The 16,591-nt window shown below is 56.7% G+C and overlaps 3 protein-coding genes across 4 annotated transcripts in view; all 3 read right to left on the bottom strand.

Annotated features, from left to right (window-relative positions):
- Nucleotides 1-9,614, bottom strand: part of HOXB3 (homeobox B3) — a 54,819-nt gene extending 45,205 nt beyond the window's left edge. Inside the window, exon 1 of the mRNA XM_035026925.1 lies at nt 9,085-9,614. The gene's annotated coding sequence lies outside the window, so the exon portion shown is untranslated. The remainder of the gene's footprint in view (nt 1-9,084) is intronic.
- On the bottom strand, nt 4-9,086 carry HOXB6 (homeobox B6). Of its 2 annotated transcripts, XM_035026931.1 has the most exons (3): nt 8,894-9,086; nt 2,316-4,300; nt 4-1,242 (listed from the first exon to the last, which is right to left on the bottom strand). In XM_035026931.1, the coding sequence occupies exons 2-3, from the start codon at nt 2,728-2,730 to the stop codon at nt 983-985; spliced, it is 675 nt and encodes a 224-aa protein (XP_034882822.1). In that variant the 5' UTR covers nt 2,731-4,300; nt 8,894-9,086; the 3' UTR covers nt 4-982. The 2 variants fall into 2 exon arrangements, with proteins under 2 accessions (XP_034882822.1, XP_034882823.1); XM_035026932.1 differs by lacking the exon at nt 8,894-9,086 and having other exon boundaries at nt 2,316-8,390.
- A 2,242-nt stretch (nt 9,615-11,856) lies between the features above and the next one.
- HOXB7 (homeobox B7) lies at nt 11,857-15,361 on the bottom strand. The gene is made up of 2 exons (XM_035026923.1): nt 14,845-15,361; nt 11,857-12,682 (listed from the first exon to the last, which is right to left on the bottom strand). The coding sequence occupies exons 1-2, from the start codon at nt 15,242-15,244 to the stop codon at nt 12,429-12,431; spliced, it is 654 nt and encodes a 217-aa protein (XP_034882814.1). The 5' UTR covers nt 15,245-15,361; the 3' UTR covers nt 11,857-12,428.
- Between the last annotated feature and the right edge of the window lie 1,230 nt (nt 15,362-16,591).

Below are 16,591 nucleotides of genomic sequence, written 5' to 3'. Positions count from 1 at the left end.
GCCTGGCTGTCTCTGCAGGGGCTCCGGGCTCGGGGCCTCGGCGGTGTCCCTCGTGCCACGGACAAACGAGGAAAAGCTTAGAGAATAAGAGGGAAACGGCCCTTCTCTGTCCCCCAAGTCTGCACCAGGAGAGGCTGTTGGGAGCTCAGCAGTGGCGAGGCGCAGCGCCGGAGCCTGGGCGGGACCGCCCCAGCCTCTATCTCAACTGTAACTTCCAAGTCGCGCCGGGCCGGCCAGGGCAACCAGGGCTCCCGCCTTTGCTGCGCAGTTTCCGGCACTGGGACGCTGGGGTGGCCTTGGGGGTGGGGGAGTGGCAGGGGAGGAGCAGAGGTGACTGAGCGGCGAGTTTTTACATCTTTATTATTATTATTATCATCATCATTATTAATAATATTAATATTATTACCGAAGTATTTCACGTCCAGAGCTAAGACAAGACTACAAACACGACACATAGAAAATTAATAAAATAGAACTTTGTTTTCTTCTGAGGCTCCTCTTCTTACTTCTAGGTAGTATGTGCTCCTTCCAGTGGCTTTAGGGAGGGGGTGGGAGAAAGGTCTGGGGTCAGGGAGTCTTCGAGGCCCCTGCTGAGGGGACTGCGAATCTACCATTGAACCGTGCACGGGGGACATGGACGAAATGAGACGCGACACGGACAAGAGCATTTTGCTCTGCTTCCAGGAAACATCAAGTGAATCCGGCCCTCAGTTCTCATAGGGGAGCCTGATGGGGCTGAAGCGGTCCCGCAGGGATGGAGGGGGCGCTCCGGGTGCTGGGTGGGCTCAGGCGGCAAGGCCTCCCAGCACCCAGGGAGAGCTCTGCGGGTGGGGGCGTCCAGGAGAGCGCTGGGCCCCGCCTGTCGCGTGCTAGAGAGCAGGTCCCCCGGGCCCCCCGCCCGCAGAGCCTTCTCCGGGCTCTCCGACGCCCTCGGCTCCCCACAGGCCGCTCCCTTCGCGTCCCCCCTCCCTTTCCGGCGCCTTCACTCGGCTGGCTTTTCTTCCTCCTCCTCGGCACTGAGCTGAGACGCACTGAGCAGTTTGCTCTCCTTTTTCCACTTCATGCGCCGGTTCTGGAACCAGATCTTGATCTGCCTCTCGGTCAGGCACAGGGCGTGCGCGATCTCGATGCGCCGCCGCCGCGTCAGGTAGCGATTGTAGTGAAACTCCTTCTCCAGCTCTAGGGTCTGGTAGCGGGTGTAGGTCTGGCGGCCGCGCCGGCCACTGGGCCCAAAGGAGGAACCTGTTACGCAGAGAGAAGATGCTGAGGCCTGGGGTCACCAGGGCCAGAACCCCCTCCCCCACTCGACCCTCAAACACGGACTCTAGCCTGTCCCGGGATGCCCCGCCCCCCTCGGTCCCCCCTCCCCCCCCCCCCCCCGCCCCCCGCAACTTCCTCACTCCTCCAGCGCCCCCTCCAGATTCCCTCCGGGTCTCCCAGGCCTGTGCCTCTGGTCTAGACTCTTGGTGAGGGATGGGAGGCGAGTTTAAAATCCCACCTGAGCCTAGGGGGAGGGGCTGGGGAAGTACTGGCCAGGTGTGTGTCTCTTCCTAGCCTTATCTTTTCTTTCCATCTATCTGACTCCCCCACCACCCTGTGATAGATTCCAGCCCTTAATCCGTAATGACGTGGATCGATCCATAGTCGGCATTAACTGCTCCTCACTTTCGTGTCCCGCTAATGGACATCAATTTGGGACTTAAGGCCGACAAATAATCCAACCTGAGACCCAGGCGCCTGCTTCTCCCCCTCTCCCCCTCGGCCAGCTGCCTCTCCCTTTCTTCCCCTTATTCTCCCTCCCTCCTTCCTCTGACTACCACCCCTTTCCTGGTGCCTCCTCTTTCCCCAGCCCCGAACCCCCAGGGAAACACAGTCCGGGACGGACTCAACTCTCCCTCTCGCCAGCGTCACGCCGCCCCCCTTCCCGTGACGCACTCCGTTTTTAATGGAACCGTCTTCGGGTGGGGGACCCGACCCGGGCTGGGGGGGGGGGGCGCAGGGGGGGACGGGTGGGGAAGCCACGCCAGTGGCTGCGGCCCCTGCCCCCTCCCCTGCCCCGGCATCGGGCTCTGGCGCGCCGCTCCGCGAGAGCCCACTCGCTCCCCCTTGGCTCCCAGTGCAGCTGGGACTTTGCAAACTTTGTAACTCCTGAGGGCGAGAGGACAGAGCGGGAGACCTCGGGCGGGCGCCCAGTCTTCCCCGAGCTCCTAACGGAGATGCCCACCCGGCACCCCGGGGGAGGGAGGGGGCGCTACGTCTGTCCCCGGGGGTGGGGGCCCGCGGGGGTCGGGGCGGCCGCGGGAGGGCTCACTCACTGTTGCACGAATTCATCCGCTGCATCCACGGGTAGACCGGAGTGGAGCACTTCTGCTCTTCGGCCTCGCCGAACACGCTCTTGTCCTGCGCACAGTCGGACTTCCGCGGCTCGGGGTGGAACCGGGGCGGCTCTTCGGCGCCCGAGAGCGCGCAGGCCGACTCCTTCTCGCGGTAGAAGGCCGGCGCCGGCCCGTAGTCGCAGGGCGCCGCTCGGCCGTAGCCGCCGCCAGCAGGCGGGTAATAGGAGGAAGCCGCAAAGCCCTTGTCCTGGCCGGGCCCGGGCCCGTAGGGCGCGGGGTAGTGCCTCAGCGGGTCCGCATAGCCCGACGAGTAGAGCGGCAGCTGGCCCAGGAAGGACTCCTGCCCGCTGGCCAGAGTGACGGGGAAGGTGGAGTTCACGAAATAGGAACTCATTGGGAGGGGAGGCGCGCTCGGCCGCTGCTGCTCCGCCGGGTTTATGATTTGTTGTGTTTTATAGTCCGAGCGCCGCGCCTATTAGTAGTATATCTGAGATTGGGTTTTAGCTGAGGGGGGATGGCGAGGTGCCAGTGAGGGCCAGAAGGAAATACAACCATCTGATCCAACACTGACCAATGGCAGAGGCAGGAATTGTCAAATAGCACCCAGGAGGAGCGCAGCCCGCGCGAGGGACCCGCGCACAAACCTATCAACCTTTTTTTTTCCTCCTTCTTCTCCTTCTCCTTTCTCTCTCTCTCTCCCCGACAACACAACGCGTCCTGTTCCACCTACGCAGGATCTGCGAAAGAGGCGGCTGTGCCTTTGAGGGAGGAGGGAGCGTTTGGATTGAGACCACCCCATCCCTCAGTGATTAAATAAATATAGCCCTCCCCTCCCCACGCAGGATAGGAAAAAGTTAATTGTGTTTTCAGAAAAGTTAACCCCTGCGTTGCTTGAGCCCCATTCCCTCAAGGGAAGGGTGCGTAAATGTCCCTCTCCGTGTGGTGAGGTGAGACCTAAAGGAAAAAGGGTTGTGTCTAGGGTTTTGTGTGGGTAGACCAGGAGCAGAGTTCACTATTTAGCATTTTCAGAAGGAGAGGCGAAGAAGAAGAAACTCTCCCCTCCCCAGGTTTTGAAAACTGGTTTTTCCTATTTCTCAGGTCTACCCTGTCTCCTCCAAGCCTGAGTTTATTATTCCTGCGGCTTCTCAGCTCCTATGGTCTGAAGGGCAGGCCAGAGCCTGCTGCCCAGAGGACCCAGCAGGCTGGGAAATGGGAGGAGGGTCTGAGCCCATGCTTCCCCCTCTGGCTCTGTGGCCAGGTTAGGCTAGGCTAGGAGCTTCCTGGAAGGCTCTGCTACCTCTGCTGCCCAAGACGTCCTGCCTGGTTTGAGCAAGTGCTGCTTGCTCCTTGGCACAGGAAGGGGCACTGGGGAAAGGGACTCACCTTCTCTTCGCTTGCGCGGTAGGGAGAGGAGGAGTGAGGGGCGTTGCCCAGCCTAGGTTGTCTGATCCCTATCCTGCCTGTAACCCTCACTCCATCCCCACCCTCTACCCCCCAAATTATTAGAATATCCTGGGCTACAGAGTCTCAGGAATCAAGGATGCCTCAGGACGTCTGGGCCCAGGGAAGAAATTGTTCTTCCTCCAATTCCGGGTCCTCAAAACCTCCTGATATTTGAGGCAATCAAAGACAACCGGAAAGAGAGGGGCCCTTGCTCCTTTACCAGGTCTCTCCAGAAGCTGGCAGTTCTTTTTAAAATGAATTCTTTCCCAAGACTTGGTTTGGATTTAGTTTTCTAAGGAGGGAGAGGTGTCTGCATCCTCCTGGGGACCCAGCAGGCAGCTTACAACTATCAGCCCGAATCCCCTCTCCAGATGCTCACCACCCTCCTGTCTGTCTCTCAGCATCTCTCCAGTCCCTCCCACACCTCATATTTGTATCACCAGCTTTGCTGCTGCACAAGCTTGGGTGTGAGAAAGAGTGCTCATTTCCATTCATTTCTCTCTCTCTCTCTCTCTCTCTCTCTCATCTAAGGAAAATGAGCACTGAAGCCAGGCTGGAAGACTGAACCACAATGTGTTTTCAACATTCTAACTAGGCACGTGGAGGCCAGGCAGTAAAGGGTGATAACCTTCAGACCTGGGTTCTGGAATGAGCCAGGATGCGTGACAAAATCTGATGATAAAGGGGCCAGGCTGACTCTCCTCTGCCTTGTTCTTTGGGCTCCTTTTTGTGGGCCAGATTTGTCCACTGCAGATGGTACAAGACACTAGGGAAAGCGGTAGAGGGCTGAGGTTGGCGACCAAGGGCAGGAACGTGGTTGGCTGCAAAGTGGCCTACAAGGCTCCCTGAATTCAGGACAACTTCTAGGCTATACCCTCAGGGCCGAGTGGTGATCCCTGCATGGTGATCCCTGCACGTCCCACCAACCACTTCCTAGCCAAACTCTAGGGGGAGGTTTATCAAGATTTAAGAAAACTCAAGCCTGCTAATGATGAAGAATCCTACGTGCCCCAGTCTGGCAGTGATTGGGCCCACTCCTAGAGAGGAATAGGGAACATTTGGTCTGGGGGAGCAAGGTCAGGAGAGTGTCTGTATGCACCTCCCTCCTCCCTGCCACTGGGGCTGGGCCTTGGGCCACATCCGTTCTGCCTCCTCCCTGGCCACAATGTCCCCTTCCTAGAACTGGACCATGTGGGCTTTGCTGTAGAGTCTGGACTAAGTAGGTTGCCATAAGGCAGGGAGACTTCCCTGTGATAGAAGTACGAAAATAACTGCCTTATCCTTAAAGTCAGGGCCCCAAATTAACCTCACCTCTGCAGGTTGCCTGTCATGAGATGGAGCCGCAAAGGCAGGGCCTGGGCGCCTGGAGTCCGGCATGAAAGGAAATAGCGCCTCATCGCTCTTATCTAAGCCCAGAGGTATTTATGAGCGTTTATTCGTCTGATCCATTTGTTTGGGAGAAAGAGCAGACGGGTAGGGCCTGGCCAGAGGCCGCCTGGTTTCTGGAGCCAGATCTCTACGAATTTGTCTGTGGTTCGGTCCACCATCGTCTGTCTGTCTCCAAGGGAGAATATGTAAATACCCAGCAGGCACAGCTGTCTGCCAGTCTGGGGTGTCTCTCCCAGCCTCACTGAGGAAGTGTGTATAGAGAGAGGTGGATATAAATGTGTACCAAGTATTGAGGACACAACAGAAGGATTGCAGAGAAACCCCACAGGCAGAATTTATAATTGTAATTTTCTGTGCTGTGAATCTGAGCTCCCGTGGACACGCACGCATTTTCATCTCCCAGGGAAATGTCCAAGTTGTGTTCAGCTCATGAGCAAAATTCTCCTGTACCGGTAACCTCAGGGAGGGGTTTTTGCCGGGATGTGTATGGAGGTAAGGGGGGACTGAGACACTGTCCAGGCTTCCCATTTCCTCTCAGCTACAAAGCTCCCCCCCACCTCCAGCTCATTGGGTTGTGAGGATCTTGCCCCAACCCACTCCCAACTCCGGCTGGGGTGGAGCAAATTAAGACATCTCAACCCAATTCTTCCCCTAGACTGTGTGATGCTCTGAATTTGGGGGACATAAATGTTCCCAGAGGGAGTTCTCAACCTTTGGGAGCTGTTTACAAGGGATATTGCCTTAGAATTGGCCCGTCCGGCACGCGGTACAAAGACCTCATTTCCATTATGCAAATGAACATCCTCTTCTCTGATATGGGGGGAGGTGGGATTGGCGGTGACGCTGGGCTCCCTCCCCTTTCTCCCTAACCAGGTCCATCGGCACCCTAAGAGCCAAAGTGTTTCAACCCCCTGTACAGGCCGCCTTCCCTCCCTACCTGTCCTCCGGACCGCCCCCAAGAAAGAGGGGCCCAAGACTTTCCAGCGGCTGCCCGGGGGGCCTCCGCACTGGGCCGGGCCTTCTGGCCGCCGAAAGTCACTCTTGCTGCCGGAAAGCTGGAAGGAGGCTCCTGTGGTGCAGACACTTGAGGCGCCATCGACCCGGGGAGCGCAGCCGCGGGGTTTGCCCCCCAGCACCGCCGGGCCCCCTCGACCTCGGCCGCTCCTCCAGCTCTGTGCCAGACCCTAATAACACCTCGGCCTGCCTGGCACCGCAGGCAATTTCCTGGAGCCTCCGCCCAGGAACTGGGGCCACAGCACCTTGAAAGGAGCAGCCAGGGTTTCCTCCTGCGGCTTGAAAGCCCGAGCTAATCAGTAACCCGTGAGACAGGGGCCAATATTCAAACGCGGCAGCAGAGGAGCGTACCCCTGCCCTCGCCACCCCCTTCTGGGAAAGCGATCGGGTTAAGCGGGTGTGAGGGGTCCGGCAGGAACGGAAATCACAGTGGTTTGGTTCCTTAATGGTTGATCTCCACTCCCACTCCCAATTTTTTCCCAAAGCATATTTGTGTCGATTTCGCTTGAAACGATCGAGAATGGGGGAGGGGACCCACACTCACTTGCAGACACCAACAGTTTCCAGAAAATTTCGGCTCAATTCCTTCACCACGGACTCACCCGCCAAACAACTGGCAAGACCCACCAGCCAACCCAGAGAACACAGACCCGGGTTTGTCTTTTGACAGCCGAGTGGAACTGCGGGGGCCGGCGCCTCCCCTGCTGGCCCCCTCCCTTGGCCGAAAAGAAAACCAAATAAACCTTGAACAGCCTTGGCCTCGAATCTCCCAAGCCGCCCGGATGATCCCCTCTCGAGCCTTGGAGGGGTAGGAGGGTGAGGGCTCGCGACTCTGATCCCCCAACCCTTTGGTTCAGGGCCCCCTGCCCGCGGGATGCAGTATTAGTCCTTTTTAAATATGACCTAGAAAAAGCCGTGTTCTCAGCCAGCCGCTGGGATGGGGGCGGGCGAGGGGAGGGCACACTTGTTCTCTAATCCACACGCGGACGGGCGGGTACCATGGTCCAGCGGAAAGCGACAATCTGGGCCGACGTCCCCCGAAACCCGCCGAACCTGAGCAGCGGGGGCTCCAGGCGTCGGGCACGGTTCAGGCGGTGTCGCCGGGCTTGCGGCGCCGAAGCCGCATGTCTCCGAACGGACGGTAGATGGCAGCAAACCGCATAATTTGGGTCAGAGCAAACTGTCTAAGGGGTGATTTATACCTCGCCAAGACTACAGGAGAAAAAGACCTTTAGTCTGGATGGGTTTGGGGAAATTTTCCTTTGAGAATAGGCCCCGAGTGCCGTGGGTGCTGACCGAGAACTTCTCTCGCGGCGCAGCCCAGGGGTTCCTGCAGGCACCCAATCAGGGCCTGCTTCCTGGGCATCTACCTGCGCCTCCAGGGGCCGCCTTCCAGCGCCACAAGTGGCCTGCATCCCTCTCTTCCCAGCCCAGGCTCGAGAGGGCCAATATCCCCTTACCCACCCCCAACGCCAGCAATTCCTGGGCCACCACAGGCCCGAGGCTGAACGCTCTGCATCTGGGCTTCAAAAAGAGAAAAGCAATCATTTGTGCAAACCAAACTAAATCGCAGTCTCTCCTGCCCTCCGTGCCCAAAGCTGCTTATCTCTCTGCTGGCAGCTTCCCCCAGAAGGCCTCTCACTTGGTTTTTAGGTTCTGACCCGCTTCCCCCTTCTTCCACCCCACCAGCTACTTTAGGAATTTCAGTCTCCCGCCCAGTGCTTCTTCTCCCCCTTCCTCACCCCCAGGAGGCCTGGCTGGAGAATGAAATCAGGCGCCGGAGGGACAGGATTAGCTGTCTGAGCTCAGCGCCAGGCAGCTCTCCAGTCCGGACACCATCAGGTTCCCTAATTGAGTTCTCTTTTTATTTTCTTCTTCCCTCCCCTTTGTCCCTCTCTCTCTTTTTTTTTGTTTTTGTTTTGGTTTACAAGCTTAAAACACAACAACATGCTCAGCAGCTTCTCCACAATCAACACGTTTGGATCCAGGAAAGTTTGAAATGTTCCCACTTCAGACACACACACATGGCAATTTTCTCTACCGAAATCCACACGCCCATACCAATAAAACACAAGTAATAGAATCAATATTGCACGGAAACCAACACGCTGTAACCTACCGCATTAAAAAACCACAAAATTGTCTCCCTGCAGAGCGAGGCTCCCTCCTGCGGGAGTGGCGAGAGACCTGGGCATTCTCGGGCTGGCTTCCTGGGGGGAGGGGGGTCTCCCTCGAGTTGGGTGCCCTTTAATTTCAGAGACGTCTCCCAAAGGGAGATAATGAGCATTTCTCTGTGAATTGTTCTTTCTCTGTCCCTCTAGCCGCTGCCTCCTCGCCCTCGCGGGCCTCTGCGGAGATTCCAGGCCCTCCAGAGACCAGGACGTCCCTCAGCGCCACCGCCCCTTGTGCCAGTGCCTCCGGGAAACCGCCGACACCCACACAGGGCAAGAGAAGTGCGCCGGGGCAACTGGGGGAGGCCGGAACAAGGGAGGGATGGGGGGAGGGGGGGGAGGGGCGCACACCCACCAGGACCGTAGCAACCGGCTTCTGGGGCGCCCCGCAGCCCAGACACCCCTGTCCTCTCTTTCGCAGGCCCCTCGCTTGAGCCTCTTCTCCCAGCTTAAAAAGGCGACTTAGAGCTCGCCTCCGTGGCCCTTTCGGTTCCTCCTCCTATCTTCCTTGCCCTGGCTCCCCCTCCAGGAAGCAGCCACCTCTCTCTCTCTCTCTCGCTCTCTCTTTCTTTCTCTCCGCCACCGAATTTCCTGAGAAGCCTCTCCCTGCAGTGCCCAGAGGTGGGGTTCAGCCCCGTCTTGGGGTGGGGGGAGAGGGAGACAAACCTAAGCCCCACCCCCTACAAAATCGGTGCAAAAGAATAAGAAGAGAATTGTAGAATCTCCCTTACCTTTGTAGACCTTGGGATTTCTTTCCTCCGATTGAAAGAGGTGAGGAGGAAGGGAGGGAAAGCGTTCTGTTTCGCCTTCATCTTCCAGATAATATTGTCCCAACCTGAGAGCCGTCGCTTCCCCTTCTCTGACTTGGGAGAGAGGGTGTTTCGCTTTTCTGATATTTGCATAGAAAATGGAGTAAGTTCTGGCTTTGAAAAATGGTATCAGGCTGCAGTCCTGGGCAGATTATCCATTTACCCTCCATGATGACTAAAATCCCAGATCAGCAAGCAAATCAACTTAGAAATTAAAATTATTTTTGGTTCTCTCTTTTGTGTAATTCCCACCCCTCCTTCTCTCTCTCTCTCTCTCTCCTTTCCTCTCCCTCTCCCTCTCTCTTTCTCTCTCTCTTTTGCTTTATCGAGCTGATACTGAAGTATAAAAATATCAAGAGGCTGGAGCCCTGAAGGACGACAGTGCTCCGACCTAGGTGTGGTGTCCAAAAGAATGCTGCATTATAACCACCAGGGAAATGATAAAAAGTTCATGTTCACGATCGCCCGGCCACATGACCGGCGCCGGCCAATCGCTGGATTCAACCACTCATAAACTTCTATCACAAAGTTGTAAATTTTCATAAAACAACAAGGAATTTATTGCATTTCTTCATGGCTGCTCCACCAGCAACCCTTTTCTCGGTCGCCATCTTCTTTTCTTCTCCTTCTCTCTATTTGGGGAAACCCCAACCTGAGAAGGGGTGAGATTTGGGGTGCAGGGAATCAGGCGGAGGAGCCACAAGGGTCCATCTGGGAAGGGGATTCTTTCCAGAACCTCCCTATTCTCGCAGGAACTCTGGCCCCCTCTTCTAGTAAGAATTCACCCCAAATCCTCCACACAGGGGCCATTCTAAGGTAGTTTTGGGGTGAGTCGGGAGTAACAGCGGGTATCCAAAATTGCCACTTGCATCAGGGCAAAATGAAGGCTTCAGTGCCCCCCTGAATGCCCCCCTTGTTTCCAGCCCTCTAGATGGCGGGACCCCCACCTGTGAGGCTTGTAGCATTGCGGGTGTGGGGACCCTACATCCCCTAGGGCCTCGTTTTTGCCTGGGGAAGAAAGGCGGCCCTGAGAGAGGCCAAGGTGGACAATCTAGCTACCAGATTCTCGCCTCTGCACCCCAGAAATTGGAAGAGGGTGAGGCCAGATCCCTGCCTCTCCCACCCAAATGCCCACATGCCCAGGTTCCCAGTGACAGCTCCACGTGCTCTCCTGGGGGTTCTGCAATCATTAATGGGAGAAACTGCAGGTTCAGGGGACTTCTACTTACAAATTCAAATTAAAGAGATTCTCCTAAAACGCGCTTCCATTCCAACCTGCTTCCCCCTTTCTGTCCCCAAACCTGTTCTTTGCATTTAAATAATCCAAGGTTTATAATCGAATAAATTCTAAAAATCAGCTCCACAGGTCTAGATGTGTAGGGGCCGTCCTCCAGGTTTATGTTCCTCAATCAAGGGGTGTTTTGGAGGGGGGGGAAAAACCCACCATCACCACCACCATCAAACAAAATTCACCCCGTGTTTCCCAGTTTCCCTGAAATACTCCTGTATTTTGAATTGAGCTACCAGCGCCTAAATGGAGGAAACGAAATACCATCCCCCCAAAATTGTTTTCTCTTTTTTCTCTCTGTCTCTGTATTCCGGAGATGATTCCAGGTCGCCGGCAGCGCGGACCGCGGGCAGCAACGCGCGGAGGAAGCCCGCGGAGCTCCCGCGGCCCGCGGCTGGGCTCACAGCGGCCGGGATGCGGCCACACTACCCGGGTAAACTTGCACCGCTCAGGCTCCCGTTCTCAGGGGTCATCCACTCCTCCCTCCACCCATTTAAAAATTCTGTTTGGATCGCTGTGTTAATTTAGAATGAGATAAATGAAAGTAAAATAAGTTGAAATAAAATAACCGAATAGGTCTTGCGGAAAATGCTTGCCGAGGGGGCGGAAGCCCGGGCGCGCCCTGGTGTTGGAGGCCTCTTTGGGCTGGAGGGGAGCGTCTGCTCGGCGGCCTGGCTTCTGCCCAACGCCGCCCAAGAAGCGGGAGTGGATTTGGGTGGTCACCTTCCCTTTCCTTCCCCTCTTCCGTCGCGTGGGGCCTAACACTTCGGATTTCAGCTCTGTATTTGTGCCCCAGCTCGGCCACCAAGCCGCAGCCTGGTTTGAAGGCCTGGATGAGGCAGAGTTTGCGGAAGGGTGCGGGTTTTGTTTTGTGAACGGGTGTGACTGAGCGTGTGGGCTCATGGATATGTTTACTTGGGGGCAAATGTGAATCTGTGTTTATAAGCCAATGTGTGAATGCGCATTGGTATGTATCAATGTCGCGGTAAGTGTGAATGTGTGTTTACTTGTGAGTGTGTGTGAACACAGTATTCCAGGGTAGAGTTGGGATGTGTGAATGCCCGCATGTTTATTTATGGACATATGAATATGGGGTGTTTAGTTGTGACTGTAGGTGACAATGTATAGATTTACTTATGTGTGACGTCAGCCTGTAAATATGTGTGATTTGTGCATTTGGGTATGTCAGTGTGTAAAAGAATGTAAAGGGAGGTGCGTGTGTCCTATCGGGGTTCACTTGTTGACGGCCCCCAGAGCCAGGAGCACCAGGAAAAAGAGCAGACCCCAGCACAGAAAGAAATGACTAGCAGCAGAAGTTGGAGCCAAGGGGCTCAGGGATGCATGGCTCACCCTGACCCTGACCCCCCACCCTCAGCTTTAGGGAAACACAGAAAATAGGTCATCTGTTCGTTTTTAAATTGTGTTTTATTTCTCCATCCTTCAGGTACACATACAATGTAAAGAGGCTCACAGGGGCTAGCGGGAGCAAGGAGCAGGCCAGGTGCACAGAGGCGACACTTGAGCTAGTTGGTGGGTCCATGGGGCTCCCTAAGGCCCCTTCAGTCCGCTACTGGGAAGGAGGGGGGCTCAGGAGGACAGGGAACCACACACGTTAGTCCAGACCCACAGACCACAAAGACAGCTTCAAAGAAAGGGGCTTACAAAACAGCAAGATTTTACAAAGACCTTACAGTAGCGACATAGAAAAGGGGAGGCAGAAAAGCTACAGAACAGGTAGGTGATTTTCTTCCCATATCGTACAAAACAAACCCGCCGGACTTTTCTGTAGGTAGTATTCTTTTTCAGTGTTAAGAAACCAAAATTTCACGTCTCTCCTTAAAAAATTTTTTAAACTGCTTTCCACTACTTAAATAGTTTTCCCCCTCTCTATTTAATTTGAGTTTCCTGGTTCAGTTCTCAGAGCTGGGCTTCCCCCCTCTCCCTTTCTGGCTCTCTTCCTCTGCCCTTTCTCCGGCTCTCACTCTTCCTCGTCCTCCTCCACCTCGGCCTTGTCCTGGCCTGTGGCCCCAGGGCCCGCGGTCTTGTTCTCCTTTTTCCATTTCATGCGCCGGTTCTGGAACCAGATCTTGATCTGTCTTTCCGTGAGGCAGAGCGCGTGCGCGATCTCGATGCGCCGCCGCCGGGTCAGGTAGCGATTGTAGTGAAACTCCTTCTCCAGCTCTAGGGTCTGGTAGCGGGTATAGGTCTGGCGGCCTCGCTTTCGGTCAGTCCCTGCGCACAGTATTTAAAGGAGAATAATGAGTGCGTGTGGGAAAAGCCACGAGAGTGCCCATCTCCCTCTCAGACCCTTAGGTTTGGGGTCAGTGGGTGGCAGAGCCCATTTCCCCTCTAAACCAAAGTCTTACTTTCCATACCCCAGTGTGTGCCTTCCCTCTTCCCTCAACGTTCCTAGAGGCCTCCTGAGGCAAACGTCCCCATTTGCCACCCAGAAAGTCTTCCAGCCTAGGGCTTCTGAACCCAAGATTTAACCAGCTGGCTTTTGAAGGCCCTGCACCGGAGGGGTGTATGTGGTATAGAAGGAAGGTTAATCTTCCCATCACCCCTGAGACCAGGCACCCTAAGACTCCCCCTTTTGGATACGACTCTGATGGTCTTTAGGGTAAGAGGCAATGGAAACCATGCAAGTGGAGTGGGGCTCTAGGCCTGGCTTGAGTGCTTTTCCCAAAAAGAAAAGGAAACAAAGGAAGCTCACAGACCCAGGCTCGCTCTCTCTCTCTCTCTCTCTCTCTCTCTCTCTCTCACACACACACACACACACACGCAGAGCCTGTTGTGGAATGAGGAGGAGGTGAGAATTTGCAGATTTCCTGGGAGCCTGGAGTTGGCCTGACAGCAGGGGCCCTCTGATGACTTTTTCCAGTGAGTGGCTCAGGTTCAGACAGGGCCAGGCTGTCCTGCCTGCCCACCTGCCCAGACAACCCAGTTTTCCAAATCAATCTTTGGGCCTCCAGGAAGGCACAGGGGAGACAGCAGCCTGGCTTGGGGTGGAACATGAAGTATCTGGGAAGTGGGGACTGAAGGGCAGAGGAGAGCTTTCCAGGTTAGGCCGAAACCCTAAGGAGCCTTGGGGGAGGTTGTACTGGGGGAGGTGCTGGTACGAGCCCTCCTGGGAAGTAGACATGGGAGGAGAGCCTAGGGGCCCTAATTCCAAGTCAGATAAAAGCCAAGCTGAAATGTTTACGAGCAGAAAAATTGGGGCTTTGATAAACCAACTGGAAAGGCAGTTGAATTATGGAGCAGGTAATGGGGACCGTGACCACTAATACTGATGGTGTAAGAGCTGGGCCTCTTCTGACTGGACTGGGGAGTCTCTGACCACAAGTCTTGGGCCTTCTGAACCTTGGAGTTGGCCCCTGAATTCAGGGCAGCATGAAGAAAGATGTCTGGTTCAGGCTAGTCAGGAGACCCCACAGAGCCTGGGTCCCTTGGGGCTCCTGCAGCCGCTGGCTCAGTGGCCTGCACTCTCTAACTCGTGATCTGGCTCCATGCAGTCCTAGTCCCTCCCCAAAGAGGACATTCACCCTTCTGGAACAATACCTGCAAACTTGCTGGCCAGTTCTCCAGGGGGTACTTAGGCGCCCTAGGAAGGGCACCTGAGGAAGCCTGCTGTACTCCTATGAGGCTTCTGACCCTTTCTCTAGCTCTGCTTCCCCCTTCCCAAGTTCACTGGGGGGTCAGGAGCCTCATCTCTCTTGGCCTCAACCCCCCTCTCTCCACCTGCCTCTCTGGCTCTGTGTCCCTGGCTGGATCTTCATCTCTTCTCATACCCCCTCCTCCCGCCAAGCCTCTAGAGCCCACCTCTAATTGTCCAGAAGGGAATAATGGGGGAGCGGGGTTGGCTGGGAAGGAAGGGGGAGGGGAGAATTGCTCTGCGCTGCGGGCCCCCTCCCCCAGACCTCCAAGCTGGGGCTGAGGGACACACCCAGAGCTGAGATCCCCGGCGGGGGAAGGGAGAAGGGAGGGGGGAGACCCTAATGGCTATTCTCTGCAAACCCCAGCCTTCCTCCACAAGACAAACGGCCTCGTCTCCAGCCCGTGCCGGCGCGGCTGATAAATATTTAAAGCTAAAAGGCCGGGAGGAAAGGTGGGGGGCGGGCGGGGGGCTCGGAGCGCCACGGCGTCGGCGGAGAAAGATCCGCCGAGGGAGCAGAAGGAGCCTGAGAGCACCGAGCAAAAATGGGGGTGGGATGGGGGTGGGGTGGGGGTGGGGGCGGTGCGCCGGGTTGCGGCCGAGGGGCTGCCGCGTCCCCAGGGCCGACCTCCTACCGGGGGCACTCTGGACGCGGAAAGGAGCACTTGGCCGGGAAGGGGGCGCCTTTCGGGGAATGTGGCCGGGCCACTGCGGCTCGGGATGGCTCGGTGCGCGGCGTTACCTGAGCTTCGCATCCAGGGGTAGATCCGGAAGTTACTCTCGGCCGCCAAGTCCGAGTCCCTCTGCTCCTTGGCGCCCGCCGCCTTGGCGGAGTCGCCGGGACACACCCCGGAGAGGTTCTGCTCAAAGGGCGCGCAGTGCATGTTGAAGGAACTCGGCTCGAGCCCGTAGCCGGCCGCGTAGACGCCGGCTGCACTCTGGCCCGCCATGCCCCCCCCGCCGGGGTACAAGCCCTGCATCGAGGCGGCGAAGGAAGCGCCCGAACCCGCTCCATAGCCCGGGCGCTGGGGGTTGGAAGCAAACGCACAAGAAGTTTGTTCAGGGAAGGCTCCGGTAGCGAAAACCGAACTTGCGGCTGGATATTTAGAAAATAAAGCATTCGCATAATACAATGAACTCATAATTTGGCCGGATGATTTGTAGGCAGGGACGTTTTAGTGTCGGTTTTACGAGATTCCTTGATATATTACAGAATTAGAGTCCAGATTTACACCAAAAAGGACCCCCTTTTTCCTCTCCGGACCACGTGACCCCGCCCACGTGACGTCCCCTCCGCCAATGGCCGGGCGGCCTCCCCACGGCTCCCGGTAATGTGGAAAAAATTGTGTGGCGTTGGATTTATAAAATATGATCAATAATGAATGGGGAAGCCAAGCCCTGTGGATTGGGGCTGGGGGCTCAAGGGCCGCTGTCGACCCCCTTGGGCTGGAGGCAGCTTGCAGGCGAGATTTGGGGAGGAAGGGATTGAGTAGAAGGGAAAATAAATAACCTCCGAGCGATCCGTGTTGTCACCCCCCCCACCTCCCCAGCCGGTTACCCAACGAGAAACAAATGCAGGGATTGCCCGCAACTGGGTGGGTGGGGGCAGGTCAGGTCTTTATTAATCTGGGCCAATTTCGCCTGGCTGGGCCTTTGGGGGAACTTGGTCCGGTCCTCCCGAGGTGAGGAGCGGAGGTGAGCCTGGCCTCCTGGCTCTCTCTCGGTGCCCCCAGACATACAGGCAGGGATGCAGTGAGGCTTCGTGGGTGCTCCTACAGGCGCGGGATCCAGCCCACGGGCGTTGGATGCTGCGGTTTCTGGTGGCTTAAAAAAAAAAAAAGTTTGAAGATAAAAAAGGAAGGGGGGGGGGGGGGGGGGGGGAAGAGAAAGGAAGGGAGGAGGGCGGCCTGGGTATACTGCTCTCCTGGTTCCGGGAGGCGGATGCCTCAGTCGAGCGTGGCTGCCGGAGAAGCAGGGGCAGCGAAGGAAGGAAGGCGGCGAGCCACGACCTCGGAGCTGGGCGAAGGTGGCCAAGTCGTGGAGAGGGAGAGGCGGGGAAGAGCATCTCTCCTCTCCTCCTGCTCCCCACCCACCCACCCACCCACCCAATCCGGGAAAAATAAATATATAAGCTTGTTCAGCGGCCCTGCACTCCAGTTTTATCCACCCCTCCACACACATGCACGCACAAACAGGAGAGGGCCCACAGAAACAAAGGGGGAGTTGGAGGGGGATACAGCCACCAGCCCGGGCGCATCTCTCCAGCGTGGCCTGGGCGCCAGGGTCTCGCGCCAGCAGCCTCGGAACGCGAAGGGAGGGGGTTTCTCTGGGCTCCCCTCCCCCGTTCCTCTCTCCTCCAATCAGGCGCAGCCGCCTCCCTCACCCCCTGCGCCTCTGGGCCAAGGGACTCGCACCACCTGCCTCCAGCCCCCGCCCCCTCCTCTGGGCTGCCTGGCCTGGCGGGCGCAGGAGCCCGGTGACCGGCTCTC

This window comes from Mirounga leonina, unplaced genomic scaffold, assembly GCF_011800145.1.
Source record: "Mirounga leonina isolate KUSES-001 unplaced genomic scaffold, KU_Mleo_1.0 Mir_200, whole genome shotgun sequence".
Taxonomy (NCBI): domain Eukaryota; kingdom Metazoa; phylum Chordata; class Mammalia; order Carnivora; family Phocidae; genus Mirounga; species Mirounga leonina.
Note: the sequence above shows the minus strand (reverse complement) of the source record. Positions and strands in the feature narration are given on the sequence as shown.

Coding starts and splice junctions, on each gene's coding strand:
- HOXB6 (XM_035026931.1), bottom strand. CDS start 2,730: ATGAGTTCCTATTTCGTGAACTCCACCTTCCCCGTCACTCTGGCCAGC. Junction 1,243..2,315: donor GCGGATGAATTCGTGCAACA/GTGAGTGAGCCC, acceptor TCTGCGTAACAG/GTTCCTCCTTTGGGCCCAGT.
- HOXB7 (XM_035026923.1), bottom strand. CDS start 15,244: ATGAGTTCATTGTATTATGCGAATGCTTTATTTTCTAAATATCCAGCC. Junction 12,683..14,844: donor CCCCTGGATGCGAAGCTCAG/GTAACGCCGCGC, acceptor TACTGTGCGCAG/GGACTGACCGAAAGCGAGGC.